Source organism: Oryzias latipes, chromosome 2, assembly GCF_053564925.1.
Source record: "Oryzias latipes strain Hd-rR chromosome 2, Olatipes_Hd-rR_3.1".
NCBI lineage: Eukaryota > Metazoa > Chordata > Actinopteri > Beloniformes > Adrianichthyidae > Oryzias > Oryzias latipes.
Genome location: NC_136238.1, coordinates 4,942,440 through 4,965,266, shown reverse-complemented (window position 1 = coordinate 4,965,266; position 22,827 = coordinate 4,942,440). Strand labels below are relative to the sequence as shown.

The 22,827-nt window shown below is 42.8% G+C and overlaps 1 protein-coding gene and 1 long non-coding RNA gene across 4 annotated transcripts; both read right to left on the bottom strand.

Annotated features, from left to right (window-relative positions):
• Positions 1–1,153: 1,153 nt before the first annotated feature.
• Positions 1,154–21,836, bottom strand: LOC144983720 (NLR family CARD domain-containing protein 3-like). 3 transcript variants are annotated; one of them, XM_078930884.1, is made up of 11 exons: positions 21,706–21,836; positions 20,633–20,763; positions 20,434–20,550; positions 19,869–19,973; positions 8,785–8,863; positions 8,425–8,623; positions 6,479–8,297; positions 6,210–6,383; positions 2,746–2,919; positions 1,684–1,857; positions 1,154–1,367 (listed from the first exon to the last, which is right to left on the bottom strand). In XM_078930884.1, exons 2-11 carry the CDS (start codon positions 20,716–20,718, stop codon positions 1,358–1,360), a joined length of 2,937 nt encoding a protein of 978 aa, XP_078787010.1. In that variant the 5' UTR covers positions 20,719–20,763; positions 21,706–21,836; the 3' UTR covers positions 1,154–1,357. The 3 variants fall into 3 exon arrangements, with proteins under 3 accessions (XP_078787010.1, XP_078787016.1, XP_078787012.1); XM_078930890.1 differs by having other exon boundaries at positions 21,713–21,834; XM_078930886.1 differs by lacking the exon at positions 21,706–21,836 and adding an exon at positions 20,875–20,983.
• On the bottom strand, positions 10,811–14,022 carry LOC144983760 (uncharacterized). Its single transcript, XR_013647560.1, has 5 exons — positions 13,889–14,022; positions 13,228–13,313; positions 13,093–13,143; positions 12,960–13,016; positions 10,811–10,949 (listed from the first exon to the last, which is right to left on the bottom strand). It is a non-coding gene; the product is annotated as an uncharacterized LOC144983760 (long non-coding RNA).
• Positions 21,837–22,827: the final 991 nt, after the last annotated feature.

Below are 22,827 nucleotides of genomic sequence, written 5' to 3'. Positions count from 1 at the left end.
ATGAGTTGGTTTGGTTCTCCTGTGTTCTGCAGCAGAGATGTTTTCCTAAACTTGTTGATGACTAAAGTTCTGCTGGGATTTTTCCTCTTCCAAACAGAACCAGAACCTTTTGTAGAGCTGCTTGCTTCAGTGTGTAGAGGAGTGTTTGATTCTCACATCTGGATCTATTTTGGCTAAAGGTGCTGTTTGCTGGTAACCCCCCCGCTGAGGATGTCTTTCTGTATTTGTGCTTCTGTTCATCACTGATTCAATCAACTTTTCCTCTTTTCACGTTGGTGACTCCTTCATTGACGCAGGAAAACATCAGTTTTTATGTCTATTTCAGAGACATTTGGACATTTTTATTGTTTGATTCTGGTGGTTTTTGTGGATTTCTGGTTTCTATCCATCAGATTTAGTAGCTGCAGCATCAAATGACTTTAGAAAACGCAAATAAGTGAAATAATTCAGATAAATGTGTAGAAAAAACAAAGAAGTGGAGATAAAGAATAACTGGAATTTATTCTAGGAGCATCTTAAATTCAGGGAGAGCCAAGGCGAACACAACAAACAGAACACACCTCTAGTAAACGGAGAAAACAAACTTCCCTCAGATCCTACAAAATAAAAGTCCCAAACCTACATGCTGACTGTCTGACCACTAAAAGAAACAGGAGAACAAGGATTTGACAGAAAATGGCAGCTCTCCCCTACAAAGTTGACAGTTTCTCTCTCTTCCAAATCAGCCCATGAGCCCAGCCTGATGTCACCACTGTTAGACTGCAGACTGGGGCTGCTATGCTGCTCCAACTCTTCTATCTGATCCTCAATCATCAATACAACCACTGGCACCTGGTCAGGGGCGTGTCCAACCTGAGAGGTAACCATCCATGACAATCCCCTTCACGTTGTAGCAGTGTTTCCAGCTAGAGCTAGGGCCTCCATCCACATCAGTTTAGAGAAACCGTCCAGGTTTACTTTGAACCAAGAGGAAACTTTTTTATTTAAAATGGAAACTAACTGGAGCCAGGTTAGTTTACCAGCTATTTACTGGTTGTTGTTACAAATTCATATCAGAGTTTATTTGCAGGAAACGACCAAACTTCACAATTTGACCCCATAGTGACGTTTCAGAAGTTAGAATTGGAGGAAGTGCAGTTCTCCATCAGTCCACTGGGGGAGCTGCAGCACCATAACTGAGAGACAGTGGAGCTGATCTCAGATCAGTTCCTGCTGCAGCTCTGACACTCATCTCCACTTCCTCTGATTCCTCCATCACTCTGCTCTCCACCTCCCAGGAACACCGTCCAGTCACCACATCTCTGCAGACCAGCTGCTGCTGCTGCTCCTCTCTGCTCTTCCAGGAGGAACATCAGACTCACCTCCACCTGTAGAGAGAAAGTAGAGAGACAGAGATGAAGGAGTGTCTCCTGATCCTGGTCTGTCAGTCAGTGATGCAGCACAGCAGCAGAAAGAGCAGCAGGAGCTTCAGTCCTGTTCAGAGCAGCAGCTTCCTGTCATCTTCACCTGTTGGAGCTTCTGCTGCTCTGATTGGCTGACTGTTGTCCTGAAGCCTGTCATCATTCTCCTCAGAGCTTCACTGAGAAGCTGCAGCTTCACAGGAAACTCTGCATCTTTGCTCTCAGACTAACTTTAGGACCAAACATCTGGAAGCAGCTGGACTGACTCCAACCCTCTACTGACCTCAGAGTCTGCAGTTTGGAGTTTGGACTCTCCACCAGATCCTGGAGCTGCTGAACATCTGAAGACTGAAGGTTGTTGTTCCAGAGGTCCAGTACTGTCAGGTGGGACGGGTTGGACTTCAGAGCTGAGACCAGAGCATCACAGCTGGTCTTTGACAAACTGCAGCTCCTCAACCTGAATCCAGAAGAAAGAGTTGAGTTTAAAGACAAAGTTCCTGTTTTTCATCCTTCACTTCTTCTAAAGAGTTCAGAGCTGAAGAAGATCAGAACGTTTAGAAAAAGTCCAAAGATGTGAAGCAACAGCAGCAGATCAGAAGAGTCCAGCAGAAGCAGAGAAGAAGAACATTCAGGAACATTCAGGACAACATGCAGCTGCTTCAGGAAAGAAGTACAGATGTGTGAAAGTCAAACATCAGCCTGTGGCTGCATCCAAAGCAACTGATGTTTCTGCAGCAACAGCAGAAAAAGTCCACTTCCTCTTTCTGCTCAGCTCTTCTCCAAACAGCACTGAATCATGGGAGAATTTCAGCAGCAGGATGCTGGAAAGTCTTCCTCCCAGTTTTCAGGAGATGATCTTCCAGTCCTTCTCTGCTGCAGCCCTTCAAGCAGAGACTTTCAGCTCCAACAGATCAAAGCAGAGAGAAGAAGGAAGTGATGAGGAAGAGTCAGCAGCAAATGTTGGACATTGATCCCTGATCAAGCATGACTTCAGCTCTGAATGAAGAGTCAGAAGCTGCTGGGAGCTTTGATGGATGATGTGATGATGTTTGTGGATGAAAAGGTGAGGATGTTTGTGGAGGATGTGTCTGTCAGAGCAGCATCCAGCTGCAGCAGGACTCTGTCACCCTAACCCTTTGGACTCTCAGCTGCATCTGCTGAAACACAGCAGGACTCAGAGTGCATGTGAGCGTGCACGTGAGGCTGCTGCTTCTGCACGCGTTTTAAAGGAGTCTCTTGGACCAAAGACACAGAGCAGAGCTGATGAGCCTCATGTCTGCAGTTCAGTCCTAACACAACTTTGTCATCATATTGATGTGAACACAACTGAAACATGGAGTCTGACCTCAGAGTCTGCAGTCTGCAGTCTGGACTCTCCAGAAAACCACACAGATGAAGAACTCCTGGATCCTGCAGTTTGTTTATGCTCAGGTCCAGTTCTGTCAGATTGGACGGGTTTTTCTTCAGAGCTGAGACCAGAACTTCACAGCTGATCTCTGACAAACTACAGTCCTTCAACCTGCAATGAGACAGAAAAGTGTGTTCAGGAGCAGTGATGCAGCTGGAGGTCCAGGAACTTGGTCCATTCAGTCAGGTGGGACCCGCCCTGATGAGACACTGACAGATGACATTTTAGGAGAGATTTTGGATGAAAAATCATGAAGACCTGGAAATGAAAATGAATTATGCATGGGGGGGGGGGGGGGGGGGGGGGGGGCTGTTTAGCTATTTCTTTTATGACTTTGACCCAAAAACATGAACAAAGCTCTTTCCAGTCACTTTCCCATTCAGACACTGATGGTGGCTCTGCTGCTGAACACTGGCACCCCCCTTCCACCAGAGGCAGGGTGGGGTTCTGTGTCTACAAATAAATGTAATACTGTCACTAAAAGTCTGCAAAAGAAAAAAGAAACACACATTTGTGTATCCTGTGTAGTCAAACTCACAATTTCCACATGAGTTAAACATAAAGTTCAGCTGCTTTAATCACTAGACCATAGCAGAAAACCGTGGATTCATTAACATTACAGCATTTTTGACGACCATATGTGACACATCAGAACGCCGTTCTGGACGTTCATTTAAAAAGTATTTTTACACCACTTTTCCTGATGATTTGTGACGCCTTTTGCTTGCCATAGACAGACAGTGACATGCGGGTGTGAAAAAAGGTTAAACCCAGACTTTCTGTCTGTTCTGCTAAATGTTAACAACTTTTAAAATGAATACTAAGACTGAAAAAAAAGAATGACACTGTCCAATTGTGGGAAATGTAAATAACTATATTTATGATCAAACTAAGGAAAAAGTAAAAACATGTATTTTTACATGCAATAAAAGCACCATGACAGAATGAACTGACATTCAGTTCCTCTGTCTTTAATGGAACAAAAGATAAATAATCTTATTTTTTTATGTTGATGGTTGTGAAGTTTTTCAAAATATTGATGGTATTTTGTTCTGAAGTATCCAATCCTATTGCTGTAGGTCTGACAGACACAAATGCAGTACTTTGGGTTTCAAACATAGTTGCAGTAATATTTAAACTTTGACCTATTTTCCTTGTAATATTGTTATGAAAGTACTTTTTAAAGTTAATGCCAAAACACCTTTAGAACATTTTTGAGCTGCTGTTTGTGAATGACAGTAGATGTCAGATCTATTGGAAATGTTTCTATATGTCTGTGAGGAAACTGTTCTTTCTGAATAGGACTGTAAATAGGAAAGAGTAGGTTCGTACCCACAGCTTCCTGCACAAAGAAACGAATGACTAATGACTCAGAAACACATACCGGTACTTATCTTTTGTGGAAGTTTTACTTCGTACAAACAGCACAGACATTTTGTACGAAGGGGACAGTCAGATTAACATGATGCATTCAGCCATGCAATTCATTCAAGTCTGAACACCGTTGCTCAGGAGGATGGGCCTGGTTTAAGATCCCTGCATTTGCATATTCAGAAGATCATACACTGGACAATGGTGTGAAAATCACACCCACAGGTTGTTACAGGCTGGGGTGCTCGAAGGTCAAGATGTTTCAAGTGTCCGATCTCTCTGAGGCTCTCACAGACATTTACCAGAACACAAACACCAGCACACACAAAAGGAAAAAGGGAGGATGGAGGAATGCTGCGAGAAAATTGTTTTGGTTGTGCTGTCTTCAAATGTGATATAATTTTGAGATGATAATACATGTATGATGAATTAAGTTTGAATTAAAAGTAAAATGGAGTTTCTAACTATTCTTAACAATGTCTTTGTATCAGAGTTCACATTTTTGTTGGTGACGGCACAGTTGTTCTGGAGAAAATGTCAAACTGACACTTCATGTCACAAACGTTGCTGACCCCTGGTTTAAACCTTTCTCTGGCCAGGTAGCCCCGCCCCCAGCCTCATCCAGAAACTACCTGCAGAGGTTCTGATGCAGGCTGGGTTCTGAAGAAGAACCAGAACCAGGTCTGTGGGAAAGACCTGTCAGTCTGCTGCAGGTTGACCTCTTCATATCTCTGCATGAGGAGCTGCTGCTCTGTGGCTCAGAAATCTGCTGCAACTGTTTGTCCATTGAAATCTGCACTTCTGGGATGGATTGCTGTTTTCTTTCCAGAACACAGAACTTAGTCCAGTTCTACACAGACGTGTGGTGAGGTTGATGCTGGTGAGGCACCGACTCCTCTGGAGTCAGATTTACAATGAAAGAACTGAATATTTCAGCATCCATCCAACAGCAGCTAACAGCTTCTAAAATACACACCAGATCATATTTCTGTCACAGACATGGATAGAACATTCTTCTTGGGGATAAATTATTCATATTTACTGTAAACAAAATAAAGTACAGATGTGTTCAGCTCACATTTGACCCTCAGTAACTATTTCTGGTATTTTTCTAACTTCAAATTCTGGAGCTTTAATCAGTTATCAAATGTTTTCTGTAAAATTGAAAAGTTTTCCTTATTTTCCTTTATTTTACATGAGTTTCTCCTCTATGGAGACAGACGTTCTTATTCCGTTTCTACGGCAGCAGTGTAGCTACAAAGCAGCTGTCAGCTCACGTCTGCAGGCCTACAGCAGTGTTTAGTCTCTGTTAACATTGAGTCCTGCAGTCAGACATGAGGCTCAGCAGCTCCAGAGCCTCACCAGGAGATTCAGCTCCGTCTGTGATCAACACTCGAGATTTGAACCTCAAACTGTGGAAAACTTGACTGAAAATTGATATTTAACACAGATCAGTGGAAAGAAGATTGACTTCATTTACCTTTTTCTATTTATCACCATTATGACAAGTGAGGCTCTGCCTCACTAACCTCACCTGACCACACGTCACTGAGTTCTCCACAGACGTGTGCCATGCCCCCCCCTCTCTATTCTCCCACTTCATTCAGGTCCTCCACTTTTGTTTTAACCGCATCAGATTCACGTCCATCAATCAAAGTGGCTGCTGGACATTCCTCCAACAGTGTGTTTCTAAATCTGACGCTCCCGCCGTGTGTGGGAGGAGCTACCACGACGTGTGGGAGGAGCTACTGCCTCGTGTGGGAGGAGCTACCGTCAAAAGTTTTCCTCATCCTCCTTATGAAAGACATGGAAGATGCTCAGAGATCCGGTGTATTTCTACTACAAAGAGCTCCACAAAAGCGTCAGAGTGAAACATGGACCTATTTGATGAACATGGAGCTGATATTCTGGTGATGGTAAATGTTTTAGATCAGTAAAAATGAGTCATTTCCAGCAGCACATCTGATCATCTCTCACGGCACACTGGTTGAAAAAGACTGTAGAGAATCAACATTTGAATGAAAGCTGACCTGAGAGTCTCCAGTTTACAGTCTGGACTCTCCAGTCCGGCTGACAGTAGCTTCACTCCTGAATCCTGCAGCTTGTTGGAACTCAGGTCCAGAAGTCTGAGTCTGGAGGACTGAGAGCTGAGAACTGAGGACAGAGCTGCACAGCTTCTCTCTGACAGATTACACCAACTTAGTCTGAAGAAAACAAAGACAGACAGCAGTTATTGAATCTTTCATGTTTCCATCAGATTCATTTGTTCACTGAAGGTGATTTTCATGAGAGTTCTTACAGAGCTTTGGTGGAGGCTTTGACCACTGGCAGCAGCCTCAGAAGACCCTCTTCTGAATCAGTGTATTTAAACAGGTAAAACTCTTCCAGATCTTCTTCTGATGACAGTAAGATGAAGACCAGAGCAGACCACTGAGCAGGAGACAGTTTATACGTGGAGAGACGTCCTGACCACAGGAACTGTTGGATCTCCTCCACTAGAGATCCATCATTCAGTTCATTCAGACAGTGGAACAGGTTGATGCTTCTCTCTGCAGACAGATCCTCACTGATCTTCTTCTTGATGAACTGGACTGTTTCCTGATTGGTCTGTGAGCTACTTCCTGTCTGAGTCAGCAGACCTCGTAGGAGACTCTGATTGGTCTGCAGTGAAAGACCCAGGAGGAAGCGGAGGAACAAGTCCAGGTGTCCGTTTGGACTCTGTAAGGCCTTCTCCACAGCACTCTGGTAGAAGTCCTGAAAAGTAGTACCCCTGGTTGTGATAAATGTATACAGATTAAAAAACCAAGACATTTTCTGTTGTTCTTCCTCCATGAGGTTGAGTTTGGAGGTGATGAAGGTCAGGTGGACATGAAGAGCAGCCAGAAACTCCTGAACACTCAGATGGATGAAGCAGAAGACCTTGTCCTGGTACAGGCCTCTCTCCTCTCTAAAGACCTGTGTGAACACTCCTGAGTACACTGAGGCTGCTCTGATATCGATGCCACACTCTGTCAGGTCGGATTCATAGAAGATCAGGTTTCCTTTCTGCAGCTGCTCAAAAGCCAGTTTTCCCAGAGACTCCATCATCGTCCTGCTCCCTGGACTCCAGGGAGGATCTGTCTCAGCTCCTCCATCATACTTGACCTTCTGGACTTTGGCCTGAACCACCAGGAAGTGGATGTACATCTCAGTCAGGCTCTTGGGCAGCTCTCCTCCCTCACTGCTCTTCAGCAGATCCTCCAGAACTGTAGCAGTGATCCAGCAGAAGACTGGGATGTGGCACATGATGTGGAGGCTTCTGGATCTCTGGATGTGGGAGATGATCCTGCTGGCCTGCTCTTCATCTCTGAACCTCTTCCTGAAGTACTCCTCCTTCTGTGGATCAGTGAACCCTCTGACCTCTGTCACCATGTCAACACACTCAGCAGGGATCTGATTGGCTGCTGCAGGTCGTGTGGTTATCCAGAGGAGAGCAGAGGGAAGCAGGTTCCCCCTGATGAGGTTTGTCAGCAGATCAGCCACTGAGGTGGACTTTCTAGGGTCCTTCAGGATCCGAGTCTTGTGGAAGTCCAGAGGAAGTCGACTCTCATCCAGACCATCAAAGATGAAGAGGACCTGGAAGTCTTCAAAGCTGCAGATTCCTGCTTGTTTGGTTTCAGGGAAGAAGTGATGAACAAGTTCCACCAAGCTGAACTTCTCCTCTTTCAGCACATTCAGCTGTCTGAAAGTGAATGGAAATGTGAAGTGGAGGTTCTGGTGGGCTTTGCCTTCAGCCCAGTCCAGAGTGAACTTCTGTGTTAAGACTGTTTTCCCGATGCCAGCCACTCCCTTAGTCATCACGGTTCTGATTGGTTCTGGTCTTCCAGCTGGGAGTTGGAAGAGCTCTTCTTGTCTGATGCTTGTTTCTGCTCTGTCTGCTTTCCTGGATGCTGCTTCAATCTGTCTGACCTCATGTTCTTCATTCAGCTCTCCTCTTCCTCCCTCTGTGATGAAGAGCTCTGTGTAGATCTCATTCAGAAGGGTTGGGCTTCCTGCTTTAGCCATCCCCTCAAACACACACTGGAACTTCTTCTTCAGACCAGATTGGACTTCATGTCGACAAACTGCAGCAGCAGATCCTGAATGAAGACAACAAACAGTAAATCAAGTCTCTGCAGCCCTGAATGATGAGGGTTTGAATCCCTGTTGAGACATCAGGAAATCTTCATTTCTCAGCAGCTGAAACCTTCAGAGAAATCCTCTTACTGCTCTGCAGTCCATCAGCCAGCTCCTCCTGCTTCATTCTCCTCAGGAAGTTCACTGTGATCTTCAGCAGTGACTCTCTGCTGCTCCTCTGCTCTTCATCTTCAGCCTCCAGCTCCTCCTCTTCCTCCCTGTGACTCAGAAGCTTCTGGATCTTCTTCAGCTCCTTCTTGACAAAAGTGACAATGTTGTCCTCCAGCAGCTGCAACAGAATTCCAGATGAATGAGCCAATCAGAGTGAAGTCATGGAGCCAAACATCAGCTCCATGTTGGACACTCTGACAATCCACTGGTCTGCAAAGTGCAGCATGGAGACGACTGTGGACAGAATGATGGGAAAGTAGTTGTTGTTCATGTACAGACCAGAAAGATGGAGTCCAGCTGTGTTTGATGCTGCTGGACAGACGGACCACTGGGAGTCTCTGAGCTCTGCTGGTCCAGTCTGTGGAGAATCAGCAGCAATCAGCTCCATTCTGTCTGTACTGGTAGGTTGAAACCAAACTAACTAGAGTCATGTCACAGCTAGAATGTTCTAGTTCACAGTTCAGATGGAGAACAGCAAACCAATGGATCATATCAACACCTCTCTGTCCATGTCTACAGAGTCACTGAAGTGTCTATACTGTCTTGGAGCCAAAGGCTGGATTCATGTCTCTGCTGCCCCCATGTCTGGATTCTGAGCAGTTTTCCTAAAGAGGCAGTCCATCCACAGAGGACTCTGTGACCACAGCCCTCCATGATGCTCTGTCCCACCTAGAGCTAGAGGAGAGCTAACAGGGATGCTCTTTGTGGACTGTAGCTCAGCGTTTAACACCCTCCTCCCTAACAAACCAATAGAGACACTTGTGGACTTCTGGCTACTCCAGTCATAGCGAGCTGCCTGAGTCCAGAGAACTCTCTCCCAGGAGAACATAGGAGCAGAAAAGTGGCTTCAGTACGGTGTTTGAGCTCCGGGGACAGCTTTGGAATGCAGAAATGATGTTTCAAGCATTCCTGTGAAACCGTGGAAACAATCATAACCAGAAAAAAAGGCTGATGTTATTCACACGTATGTATGTGCAGTCAGAATGTACATTACTGCTTTGTCCACACATATGATCAGAACCAGTGAAGCTCTGCAGCTGCTCAGCGGCTGATGCACGGAGACAAAATACTGTCTGCAAAGCGGGTAAAAGTTCTTCAGAACTTCCCAGCAATAGATTCTAGTTCTGATGGATCACAGCGACGTGTCCAAAGCTCTGAATAAAGACAGTCGTCGTGGTGATGAGCGGTGAAATCCGTGTTTACTTCCACATGTGAGAAAGTGGATCTGCAGCTGCAGAGCAGACTGATGGGAATAAAGCATCTGAGACACTTTAAAGCTCTTCATCCTGTCATGCTGCCTCATCATCATCACTTTATTGTTTCTGGAAATAATTTTTTTTTCTTCATTTTTGAATCACCGTTCAGCCTCCTGAACTGTTTTAAAGTTCTGGAGAATCAACGTTAATGTTGGAATAAACCGAACTTTATTTCCTCGATCGCACACTGAAACATATTTGGAGTGAGGTTTGCTTAAAAAAGTTAGGAGAGTTTTTTCACTCAGAAAATGCATGTAAACCATACTCAGGCAATTTTTAAGTCAAATTTACTTACTAGAACCACGTGTTGTTTATGAAAAATGAACAAGTAAATTTCACTCAGATTGTTGCATCTAATTACAAAACCTAAGTAAATATTACTGATGTTTCTTTGTGGATCTTACTCATTTTTATTTTGTTATAATCTATGTAATTATTAAGTAATAATTATAAATGATATGTTAGTTAATATTTGTAGTAGCTTGTAGGAAAGAATGACAGGATCGTTGTTCTCTTCAAATGTAACTTTATTCTTCAACAATGGCCGGCTCGCGCCGTGTACAACCTGCTGGCAGTTCCCCGTCCAGCTTCACACCTGAACTCCCGGGGTGGCTCAATCCTGCCCCCTCGTGGCCTGAACGGCAACAGCTCCTGTGGCTATACAACAATATTAATTGAATTAAGTACATATTTTTACTATTCCATTAAATATAATTCTATATTTTCCCAAAACACACATTTGCAGTTCAAGGAATATTTGAAAGACATTTTTATTTAACATTAGAAGTTGCATAGATAAAACATCTACATAACATTGCACACAGACACGGCCATAGAATCTCTTGTTAGCAAATTTCAAAATAGTGCAAACATACATAAGTCTAGAAGATGCAAGAAGGAAGAACAGAGATCAGCATCAACCACAAGAGTAAAGCAGTGTAGAATTAAAATAATTATCAATAACAAATTCAAAGGCATATTTCAATGTCATCAGGTAGCTTAACTTGACAGCAGACGTGTAGATGACAGCCAGCGTTTGTCAGACTTCTGCAGTCCACCAGAACTTCTGGAACCTCAATGATGACTGACCCACTCAGGGTCTTGGTCGTCCTGGGTTACATTGGGATGGACCACCACAATCTTGAAGCGATTACTTCAGTCCTCTTTCACTGCTTCCCGGCTGACATCCTGAGGAAAAGAAATAAGCTGTAATTAGAAATGATTAAGAATAGATTCCAAGAAAAACAAACAGCTAAGAGGAAAAATGTTAAAATAAAAAGAAGTACAGGGCTCCAGACTGCGACCAAATAGTCGCATTTTGCATCCAAAATTTGAGAGTGAGCTACCAGTAAATTTGCCTCCCCCACCCATTAAACGTGGAAGGGGCAAGTCAATGATCAATGAAATGAGCAATGAAATAATCAATGAGACGCGAGCGCACACGCACGTTTCATTGAGTGATGCCTGTCTGTGAGGCGGCCAATGCGTGTGAGCAGAACAGGGAAAGTCACTGCAAGTGGCTAAAATGCATGGAGGGGGAGGGGCCTAGAGACCATCGAGCGCGCGTAAACATCTGTGGGAAGGAAACGGAGACAAATATCATCACAATCTGATATGTGCGTCTGAGCCATGAGCAAGCGAACTATTGATTCGTTCTTCCCACCTGCAGCTAGTGTACCAGTGCCAGAGTGTACAGCAGGGGTCTCAAACTCGCAAAGCAAACCACGGCTCTCATGCGCGGCTGTCACTGTAGCACACCGCTCCCGCGGGAGATGGTCAGCTAAGGAGAATAAATGTTCCACACCTACACGCGAGGGCTTGAACTTTAAACACGTGCGAGCAACAACACGATTTAGTCTTAGACACACTTAAAACACGTGAGGAAAATGTAACGATAGACGTGTTTAAGACGCCCAACGATCCAGCGCAGCGACCAGGCCCGGGGGGGCATGAAGGCGAGGCTAAAGTGAGACTGAAGGAGTACAGGAAGTTGTAGTCCTTAACATTCAATTTAATATGCCTCTCCCCCTAAGTATGATCTGTGATATTACATCTTTTGTAATTATTTTAATGTTTTGTAATGTATGTAGCCTTTTTTTTTTTAAATCAGTTGGTATTTTAAATTATTTTAATTGATCACTGAACTACAAAAACCCATCAGGACACATGTCCCATAATGCATTGTTTTGTTGTCTGTAGGGCAGCTTTCAGACAGGTCAGTACTAAGTTTCCATCTGCGTTCGCTCAGGTTGGGGTCTTGCTTCCGCCCCTTTCTGGTGATATTTTTGTTTTGATTGACAGGTGATGTTAGAGCAAAAACAAAAATATATGTCTCACACCAGGTGATCTGCGCAGCGTTGTGTCCATCTGGGTGATCTCAAACACGCTTCTTGTGCATCTTGGCTGCACCTATTTGGTGTCGCCAACATGAATTTCCATCCCCTAATGTTTACATATATTTAAGTATTGTTTGAAACTGTGAAATGACCTAAAGGTTACTACGGTAATCACTTTGTTACTAAAAACTTTTTTTCATTCTAAATGTATGGTATTTTGTTTGCTATTTGTACTGTCATGACAGCGATGATGCTGTCAGTTTACCTTCTTGTTGCATCTTCAAAAGTGCAGAATAAAATGTGACACTGAATTTAAAACGGCACATTGTAATTTCTGCATCTATTATTAAAGTATTTATTAGTAATACAGTGGAAATTAGTAGATTTGGTTAGAATGTTGATTTACGGGATGCGCCCCTAAATTTTCTGGTTGTGCCCCTAAAATTTTCAGTTGGGGCCACAGTGCTCCTAGTGAAAAAAGTTAGTCTGGAGCCCTGAAGTATCCTCAATCTAGTGTAATTTAAACAATATTCATACGGCAATTTTTTTTTTCAAGTTACACAACATTGTTCACAGGGGCTGACCTGAAACAACAACTGAGGGATCAAATCAGTAAAAAATGTAGAACTGAAATGCAATTATGCTCCTAAAATAACAGTAATAATTCATCAACAGCTAAAAAAAGGGTAAAAAAAATAAAATGCATATAAGAAATCAGTTAAAATTCTCATATAAAAAATATTTTCTCTTTTAAAAATCACAAGTGTAAAGAATATTTGACCTTGAATAAAACATCACAAGTATAAACTATTTTACAAGGCTAGTCAATTATTGAAATATGGTCATGATGATCAGAAGATACCTCATAATCTTTGATCATCTTCACGTCTCCACATCCATCCATCTCATGTTGTGGCACCTGAAACATAAAAATTAAAATTTAGTGAAACCAAACGAAATGTTGTGACAAATTAAACCAAATCATTTGGTCTTACGTAGCGTCGGGGGGTGGGGGGTCCAGATTAGCAGTCAGAATGTGCCGTGCTCTTGAAAAAAGAAAATGTTTTTCAACTCCTTATTAACTCAAGGATGTAGATGGATATTTCTTTATTTTTGTGTACATATATTACTAATGATGTCCTGTAGTTGTCCAAAGTAGCTGCTTTATGCGCATTCAGGTCTGAATGCTCGTCCGGTTCTGACTTCCTGTTCACGTCTAAAGGAAAACAGAATATGAGGAGCAGCAGAGACTCTCTTAACATTCACATTATTACCATGGCGCCATGGTCAAAACCCGGAAGTTACTTGAGCGCGCTGACCCCCCCGCACAGCCCGCAGACGTTTGGGGTCACCGTGTCAGCTCGGTGTCGCATTGAAACAGGTCGACGTGGAAACTGGAGTGAAACTGAGTACTGTAGACAAAAACCGCCACGGATTTTTTCTAAAATACATTAATGGGCAAAAACGAAACATTTCAAATCACACTTCGGTCATTTATGGGTCAGCATCAAGCTAAAACGGCGGCGGAGGCGAGACAACATGACGGGCAGCACATCTTTTTCTTTCTAAACGTGTATCATGAAATTCACTCCTTCCAGCATGAACTTCACCACAGGTTTTTTTGGTAAAAACACGCCTCAACTAAAATGGCGCAATTCCAGGCTAAATATAGCAAAGTTAGCTTGGCCGTTAGCTTAGCTAGCTAGAAAATACACCATGACCATAAGTGAGGACTAACTTAATCAGGTGAGCCAACAGGAAAGTAGAAAGTTTGTTTCACTTCAAACTTACCTTTGTGATCCACGTCAACAAAGCCCGCCAACATTTGAAATGTGGAGCATGCGCACCTGTCTGTCTCTGTCTGACGAAAGACCGCTCAAATGAGGGGCGGGGCTTAGACGTTGTGCTCCCAGAACAGAATTACTGATGTTATTCATTTACAATTACTTGGAAATATCAACTAAATAACTGGTTTAGTAAATATTACTTGGATTGAAGGATGAAATTTACATACAAAACAGGATTTATAATCACAATAAATTACCAAGTAATGCACTACATGAAAACAAGCTTTTTTAAGTAAAAGCACAGAATTGGTATTATTTTGTAGGATTTAGATATATAACTGAAATAATATTTACAAGGCCAAAAAAATCATTTTTTCAGTGCACCTTTAGAACATTATTGGATAAGAAACATTCATTTAATTATTTTCTTACACTGAAAAATATTTTTTTGTGGAAATCAGACAATGGTGACTGTTCCCTTTCTATATTGTAAGTTACCAAAATAAAAGCACCATGAATTTGCTTTAGTGAAATAAACTTCTAGATGAGATACAGTTGCAGTGCTTAACATTGTGATCACTAAATAAACTGAATTTTACCATTTTATTACAGTGGAAGACGTATTGATATTCAGGTAGAGTTTTTTCTGAGTCATATTTAAAAGGGAAAAAAAGTGTTCTGGTACAATATTAGGATACGTATAATATTGCCAGACTCTTGCTAATACACCCCCATACTTCATATAATGAAGATACATCGACTGACAGATTACAATATTCAGGATGGATTTTAGTAAAGAACTCTATTCAAGTGTGGTTGACGGCTGGGGGGCCGATGAGCCAGAGGCGAGGTCCAATAGTCTCACAATTATTGAAATGAAGATCACCTGAGTGGTGTGGGTGTGTCCAGAGTGACTGAGTTATAAAACAGCAGTCTATGAAGGGTCCAGATACTGGTGGAGCGGTATTCCTGGCTACCATGAAGACAGAGGAACACTCCAAGCAACTCAGAGAAATGGTTGCTGAAAGGTACAAGTCCAGAGATGGATACAAAAAACTGTCCAAGGCATTGAACATCCCCCAGTAAAATCAGTCATCAAGCAATGGAAGGAATACGGCACATGTGTGAATCTGGATCTTCAGATCAGGCCTCAACTCTGGCTGAAGTCCGCCTGAACTTGCTTACTCTGGGTATGTCGGTTCCAAAAGACCGGATATGAGTTGGCGTAATTACGCTCGACTTGGTAACCCTGGGTTAATGCGGGTACACGTCAAGTACATAAAGACATTCTCAATGGATCGCCGATTTCCGGAGTCACCATGGAAACGCTTGGTGAAAAAAAGTGAGCGCTATATTTCATTGAGATGGAGTCGGAGATTAATGACGGCTATGAAGATTATACGTCCATAAAAAAGTAAAACGGCTACATCCGCAAAAGAAAGAGTTTCTGCTTGTAGTAAAAGAACAGACAAAGTAAACGTACGAGTTTCTGATCTTATTTCCATTTTCCTTGTGAAGCATATATATATATATTAAAAAAAAAAAAAACGCCCCTCTCACCCTCCGCGGGTGGTTTCTCCTCCAAGCTCGGGTCCTCTACCAGAGGCCTGGGAGCTTGAGGGTCCTGCGCAGTATCTTAGCTGTTCCTAGCACTGCGCTTTTCTGGACTGAGAGGTCTGAGGTCTTTCCAGGTATCTGTTGTAGCCACTCCTCCAGCTTGGGGGTTACTGCCCCGAGTGCTCCAATTACCACAGGCACCACTGTCACCTTCACTTTCCATGCTTTCTCCAGTTCTTCTCTGAGTCCCTGGTATTTCTCCAGTTTCTCATGTTCCTTCTTCCTGATGTTCCCATCGCTTGGCACTGCCACATCCACCACAAAAGCTTTCCTCTGTTCTTTATCCACCACTACAATGTCTGGTTGGTTCGCCATTACCATCCTATCAGTCTGGATCTGGAAGTCCCACAGGATCTTTGCCCTCTCATTCTCTACCACCTTCGGAGGTGTTTCCCATTTTGACCTTGGGGTTTCCAGTTCATATTCTGCACACATGTTCCTGTATATTATTCCAGCCACTTGATTGTGGCGCTCCATTTATGCTTTACCTGCCAGCATCTTACATCCTGCAGTTATGTGCTGGATTGTTTCAGGGGCCTCTTTGCACAGCCTACACCTTGGGTCTTGTCTGGTGTGGTAGATCTGAGCCTCTATTGCTCTGGTGCTCAGGGCTTGTTCCTGGGCTGCCAGGATGAGCGCTTCGGTGCTGTCCTGTAGGCCAGCCCTCTCTAGCCATTGGCAGGACTTCTTGATATCAGCCACTTCAGTTATGGTCCGGTGGTACATCCCATGCAGGGGTTTGTCCTCCCATGAGGATCTGTCCTCCAGCACTGTATCCTCTGCTCTCCATTGCCTGAGACATTCACTGAGCACACTGTCAGTTGGGGCCTTGAGCTTGATGTACTCATGGATCTTTGATGTTTCATCCTGGATAGTGGCTTCTACGCTCACTAGTCCTCGGCCTCCTTCCTTGGGGCTAGCATACAGTCTCAGGGTGCTGGATTTGGGATGGAACCCTCCATGCATGGTGAGGAGCTTTCGTGTTTTAACATCCGTGGTCTGTATTAGAGGGCTGCATTGGGATCGGGTCCCGCCGGGTCCCGCGGGACCCAACCCAAATCTCGCGGGATTGGGCGGTTTGAATTGTGCTGCGGGCGGGAACGGGCGGCAAAAAAAAAAACCCGCGGGATCAGTGCTGGCATGAATATCTCATGAATATAAATTAGCGGACTACGTTAGGCTGTGCGGCTGTTTGATTCTTATGTACTGAAGCTCCGTGAAGGCACCAGGTAGAGACGCCCAATGGCCTCTGTCATCTAACCTGTTGTTGGGGGTGCGCCCCGCCCCGCCTCTTACTAAGAGCGCGCTTCAGGCCGTCTGTCTGCGCGCGCACACACACACAGTTTTAACAGAACAGGATTTGTAAAAATATATTTAATAATTAAGTTGCACATTACACAAGAGGAATGCATGAAAAGATGAGGCTGGAGGAGGGACATGAATCTCTTTAATAATATCAATACAAATACGTGTTTTTTCCTGCGGGACGGGAGACGATACAAAATCAATGCATCTCTATTACTGTGCGGGACTAAATTCTATGAGTTTTGCGGGAGCGGGCGGGAGTGGACATACATATTGCGGGAGCGGGCGGGAGTGTAACGCATACGTTGCGGGAGCGGGCGGGATTGGTCAAAAATTCAGCAGGCGCGGGCGGGAGCGGGATGAAGAAAATAGTCCCGCGCAGGGCTCTAGTCTGTATCTCTTCCTTTGGTCATCTTATTATTCCTGCAGGGTATCTGATAACTGGCAGTGCGTAGCTGTTTATTGCCCGGGTCTTATTTTGCCATTGAGCTGGCTTCTCAGGACTTGCCTTACTCGTTGGAGGTATTTAGCTGTTGCAGCTTTCCTTGTTGCCTGTTCCAGGTTGCCATTTGCCTGTGGAATTCCAAGGTACTTGTAACTGTCCTTGATGTCTGCTATTGTTCCTTCTGGGAGTGAGACCCCCCCTGTGTGGACTACCTTGCCTCTCTTTGTCACCATCCGGCTGCATTTCTCGAGCCCGAATGACATCCCAATGTCAGTACTGTAGATCCTGGTGGTGTGGATCAGGGAGTCATCAGGAAAGAGCATCACCTTGGTATATCCCACATTTGATGGACACTTATGCAAGTGGCTTCCCATTGGCTTCAAGGGTGGTTTTCCACAGCTTCATTGAGTTTCCTACGAAGGCTCTTAGAGTCCTGTTGATGTTGTACAGCTCCATCATTCAGTGATCCATGTGTGTGGCATCGAGTCATAGGCCTTCTTGTAATCAATCCAGGCTGTGCACAGGTTGGTGTGTCGTGACTTGCAGTCTTGAGCGACTGCTCTGTCGACCAGGAGTTGGTGTTTGGCTCCTATGTATATATATATATATATATATATATATATATATATATATATATATATATATATATATATATATATATATATATATATATATATATATATATAACTGATACAATTTTGCCAACTTAAATGAATTACTTCTATTGGTAACAAGTAATTGCGTTAATTTTATTCAACCTAATTTCTTACGTCTATATAACTTAATTAGTGTTTATTCAACTCAAATTTACATATTTATTTAACTAAATGTCATATTACTCCAATTAATTCAATTATTATTTTTTCCATCTTAATGAATTATAAGTCTAGAACTCTCAAATGTCTAAGTTTGAGCCGGCAGATATACTCATTCTTTTAACAATAAAAAGAGCAAAATGAAATATATTTTGAAGATTACATCCATGTTAGAGTTTTCCGACACCATCATTACATAATTTGGCTGTAGAAATAGAAATAGAAATATCTTTATAGTCATTGTACATGTACAACGAAATTACAGTGCAATTTTTCCGGTGGAATAAAAAGTCAAAGTAAGAATAAAAAATAAATAAATAAATAAAAAACTAAACTGCCAAATAAGACAATATAAGACAGATATGTTAAAATTATATACAAAAAAGGGGTGCTATATAAACTCATCATCCTCTCCTTTCTTCTCACTCATGGTGCAGAGACTTAAGCAAAGTAGGACAAAATAACTCGGCAACATACAGTAAAACAGCTAAACAACTAAACACATTTGGTCAAAAAGCCACACTTAAACCCAAATGCGTCCAGACAGGCCAAGGGAATGGTATCCCACAATCCCTTGCGGTGCCGATCTAACAGCAGCACCAAAGTTACCCCTACTTAATTGAATTAATTTGAATGAAAGTAAAATAACTGTCTGATAAATATGTGTTATTTCTAAGCTGACTTAACAAAAAAAGGATTTTTAATTATCTTAACTGAAGCAAATAATTAAGTTATATCAACAAAGTTTATCTTTCCAACATCCATATGTGGTCTTATCACCCTGTCACGCTGGAAAAAGTATTATCTGAGCTTCTTCATCCACTAAATCATCTTCAAATGGACACGCCATGCTGCTTCAAACAAACTAACCTTCAACTAAACCTGCTCCGGACCAGGTTATGTTCAGAGCATGAGTTGCCATGGCAACTTGACATACCCTGAAACATACCTCCATTTCTGGAACCGAAAGCTGAGGTTATCCACTTCCTTAGCCTCAAACTTACCGTGGGAGCTAGCAAAACCTGCTTTCTGGAATACCCTGAAGGGTGAATAATTATACAAACAATTATATATCTTTTTTTGTTTCATCAACAATACTTTATAGAAATCTGTTTTCAACATTGAAGTTTTTTTCTAGTAAATTATTGTGTATAATGTTATCCTATATGTTACTTCCAGAAAAGTTGTTTCTGTTCTAACTTTGTTCAGTTCATCATCAGAATGAGGTTTTTCCAAAGCAGACTAGATCTAGATCCAGAAAGGTTAGATTTAGTCTGAAACATCTGAACACTTGATGTAATTCATGGAGATCAACACGGTTTAGCTGTTGGAGCACAGCAGCTACATTGATGAGGATGTTTTTCTACAGAGAAAAAAAAGATTCTTCAAGCATTTCTGGACTGAGGAGAACATGTTCATCTGAATCTTCTCCAGAAAAAGAAACCAGTGGAATTGTCAGACTTGGAGAAATCAGCCACACTATGAAACCAAAGTCAGACATTTCCACCAAGAAAATCTAGCAAAGCAGAGAAAACTGGAACTTTTCTCCTGATTTGGTTGGAATGAGACTGGAGCTGCTGTCAGTCAGAGTCAGCAGTCAACATGTTTTCTTCTCCAACATCTCTGATGTCTCTCAGAGACTCTCAGAAGACTCAACTGAAAAGATCTCATCACACACATGATGCTCCAAGTGAGTCTGATCAGAGAGATCCAGAACTGAACCAGACCTCAAGTCCTTCATCTGAAAACTACAGATCATCTGAACTAGAATCCAGAACCCTTTAACTCTGACAAACACTTACTGTTCCACTCCTGGATGGATGTCCTTAAAGTCTGGATTAAGACCCTTTGATCTGTCACTCTTGAAGGACACACTGCTGGATCCAGATCCAGGTCTAAGTTGAATCCTGATGGAAAAACAATGGTTTTCTTAGAAACTCATCTCTTCTGTTCATCAGATTCTCTTCATGTTGAACTATTAAACTCAGATCATGAACAGACTGATCTGCAGTGAGACAGTCTGTTCAAACGCCCCCTTCTGACAGCTGTGTGACACTGCATGCATGGAGTGATATTCCTGCCACTACGTTGCACACAAAACTTTCTAAGTTGCAAATGAAAGTACTAATTATTTGCTTTTCAATTATATATTTTTTTGCTTTCAAAAACTTTTTTTGCATTTGCAAAACACGTTTCGGCATGCGTTGTGTGTCATCTCACTATTTTCCTATCTTTGATTTTGCTGACAGTTTCAGTTTATTATGCAGGTATTGTAACTGGAATAATTTGTGGTTTTGGAAGAAAAATCGATTCAGTGATGTATCACGATAGTTCATTTGGCGAATCCAGTCTCTGACAAACACTTACTGTTCCACTCCTGAATGGATGTCCTTGAAGTTAGGATTAAGACCCTTTGACGCATCACTCCTGACGGACACAGTGCTGGATCCAGAATCAGATCCAAGTCCAGGTCCAGGTTGGTTCCTGTGAAGAATTCAGGTTGCTGGTGTGAGTCCTGAGCTCTGACATGGAGAAGATCATGGACAGTTGGAGATGTTCATCTCACCTCTGAGCTTTACTCTGGTTGTCATGGTTACCATCTCTGCTTTTAGAGGGAGGGGCTCCCTCCTGTGGCTCCTCCCACTGATCCATGCTGCTGGATTCACTGGATCCACATCAGCTCACACACACCTTCACCTGCAGAGGAAACCCTCATCATCATCATCATCATCATCATCGTCAGCAGCACATCAACATCAAGTTTCTGCTTTGGAGCTCCATCTTCAATCCTCAACAGCTTCATCAAACCTTTGTTTGCTGCAGCAGAAAAGTCTTTCTCCTTTCATTCAGATGAAGATTCAAATGTTCTGAGAAGTTCTGTCTGCAGCAGGATCAGGACTCTGATCCCTGCAGGACTCTGTGGATCGGAAACAACTTCTCTCTTCTACTGTTTTTCTGGACTAAAACTAAACATCTGGATGAACTCAGTTTCTTCACTGACATTTGTCCTGTTTTCCTTCATGTCCAGAATCCAGTAGATCTGCTCTGAGGAAAATCCATGAAAGGAGTTGAAATCCAAACGTATTGAAGCAGAATTGAAGCAACGTCAGAGCAAAAGCAGCAGAAAATGATCAAAGCTGTTCAGATGTTCTTCCTCACATGAGAGCCTCTCATTTCATCTGATGAAGATCAAACATGTCCTCCATTCAGACATCAAGTTGCACTTCCCATTCTGCCCTGCAGAGGTCAGTGTTTGAAGATCCCCAAAGCCTCCGTCTGTTTGCAGATGATATCATGGTCTGTACCTGCAGAGGTGAAGATCTTTACTTTGTTTCTTTGTTTGGTTGAAGGATGAAGAAAGAAGTAAAGAAAGAAAAACCACAACCAGATGAAATGGGACTGAAAAAGCTGAAGCACAGATGATTGATCCTCATTTCTACTCCTCCAAATCCTTTCATCACTTCCTGATCCAGAACTCCAAACTAATGCTGGATCAGTCTGATCTGATCTCAGCCAGGATCCTTTAGGATTCCAACAAAGAGGCTCCCAGCTGAGTCCTAACATTCAAGAACCTCTTCTGAAAGCCTTTGAAATGCAAACATCCACATTCTTTCCATCCCAGCTGTTCCATCAACTCACCACTCACACTAATGCATCTGTTCTTTCTTTGACTTCTTCCTCTGGATCTTTGGAACCGCTTTGTGTCCCTGAAGTCCAACCAGCTCAAATTTCAAACCGGTTCTGAATACAGCCAGGAAGCAGATTCCTGTGGACTTTGGACCTGAAGGACATGGTCTGATACTGAAGCAGATCATAAAGTTGATAAATCTGTTCTGCAGTCGACAGATGATTGGTTGATGTGTAATCATTGACTGGATTTATGGTTTGATTGTTTTCTTGTGTAAAACATCAACAGATTTGGAGTTTTTCTCTTTCTGTTTATCCAAACATCACACGATGATGGAAGTCTGAGGGAAACTTGATCAACTCTGTCTCCATTTACCATCACTTCTCTTTCCTCTCATTTTCTTTTGACCCTAAACTCCTCAAACAGGATTCTTGAAGCCTCTCTGAAAATCAGATGGTTGGGAGTCTCTGTCAGTGTTTGTGAAAAAGACCTTCAGGATTTCAGATCTGGTTCTGGACTCTTTTGTCTGATGAAGATCTGACAGACAAACCATGCAGGAAGAAACCAGCTGCATTTGCAGCTTAGTGCTCCAAAGTCTGTTTCCACGGCAACAGCAGGTCATCAGCTGGTCCCACCCAACTGAGGAACAGTTGTTTCCCCAGAGTCGTCACCTTTGCACCTGTATCTAACAGACTACACTGTAAATACTTTCCAACTCCAATTTTAAGCAAGGTTTTAGAAAAACGTGTTTTTATTCAGCTGAATGAGTTTCTCTAACTAAAGAACATTTTTGAGATAAACTAATCTGGTTTTTGAACGAACCACAGTACTGAGACAGCCGTGTAAAAAATCGTTAATGATTTCCGGTTCAAGTCAGATCTCAGTACTAGTTCTACTAGATCTAAGTGCAGCTTCTGATACTGTTGATCACCTGATCCTTGTAAACAGACTTAAAAGTCCTTCAGGAACTGTTCTCAAGTGGTTCGAATCGTACTTCATGGAGAGAAACTTCTTGGTAAGCATGGACTTTTCAGGGGTCCATGAAATTAAATGTGGTGTGCCTCAAGGTTCCATCCTCGGCCCCTTGCTTTTTAACATTTACATGCTTCCTCCTGGGAATGTCATCAGGAGCC

Bases quoted from the DNA above. Each gene is read 5' to 3' on its own strand.
- LOC144983720 (XM_078930884.1), bottom strand. From the start codon at position 20,718: ATGGATCAGTGGGAGGAGCCACAGGAGGGAGCCCCTCCCTCTAAAAGC. The intron at 20,551-20,632 runs GTGAGATGAACA...AATTCTTCACAG, and splicing joins AACCAGAGTAAAGCTCAGAG to GAACCAACCTGGACCTGGAC. The intron at 8,624-8,784 runs GTCTGTACATGA...ATTCTGTTGCAG, and splicing joins AGCTGGACTCCATCTTTCTG to CTGCTGGAGGACAACATTGT.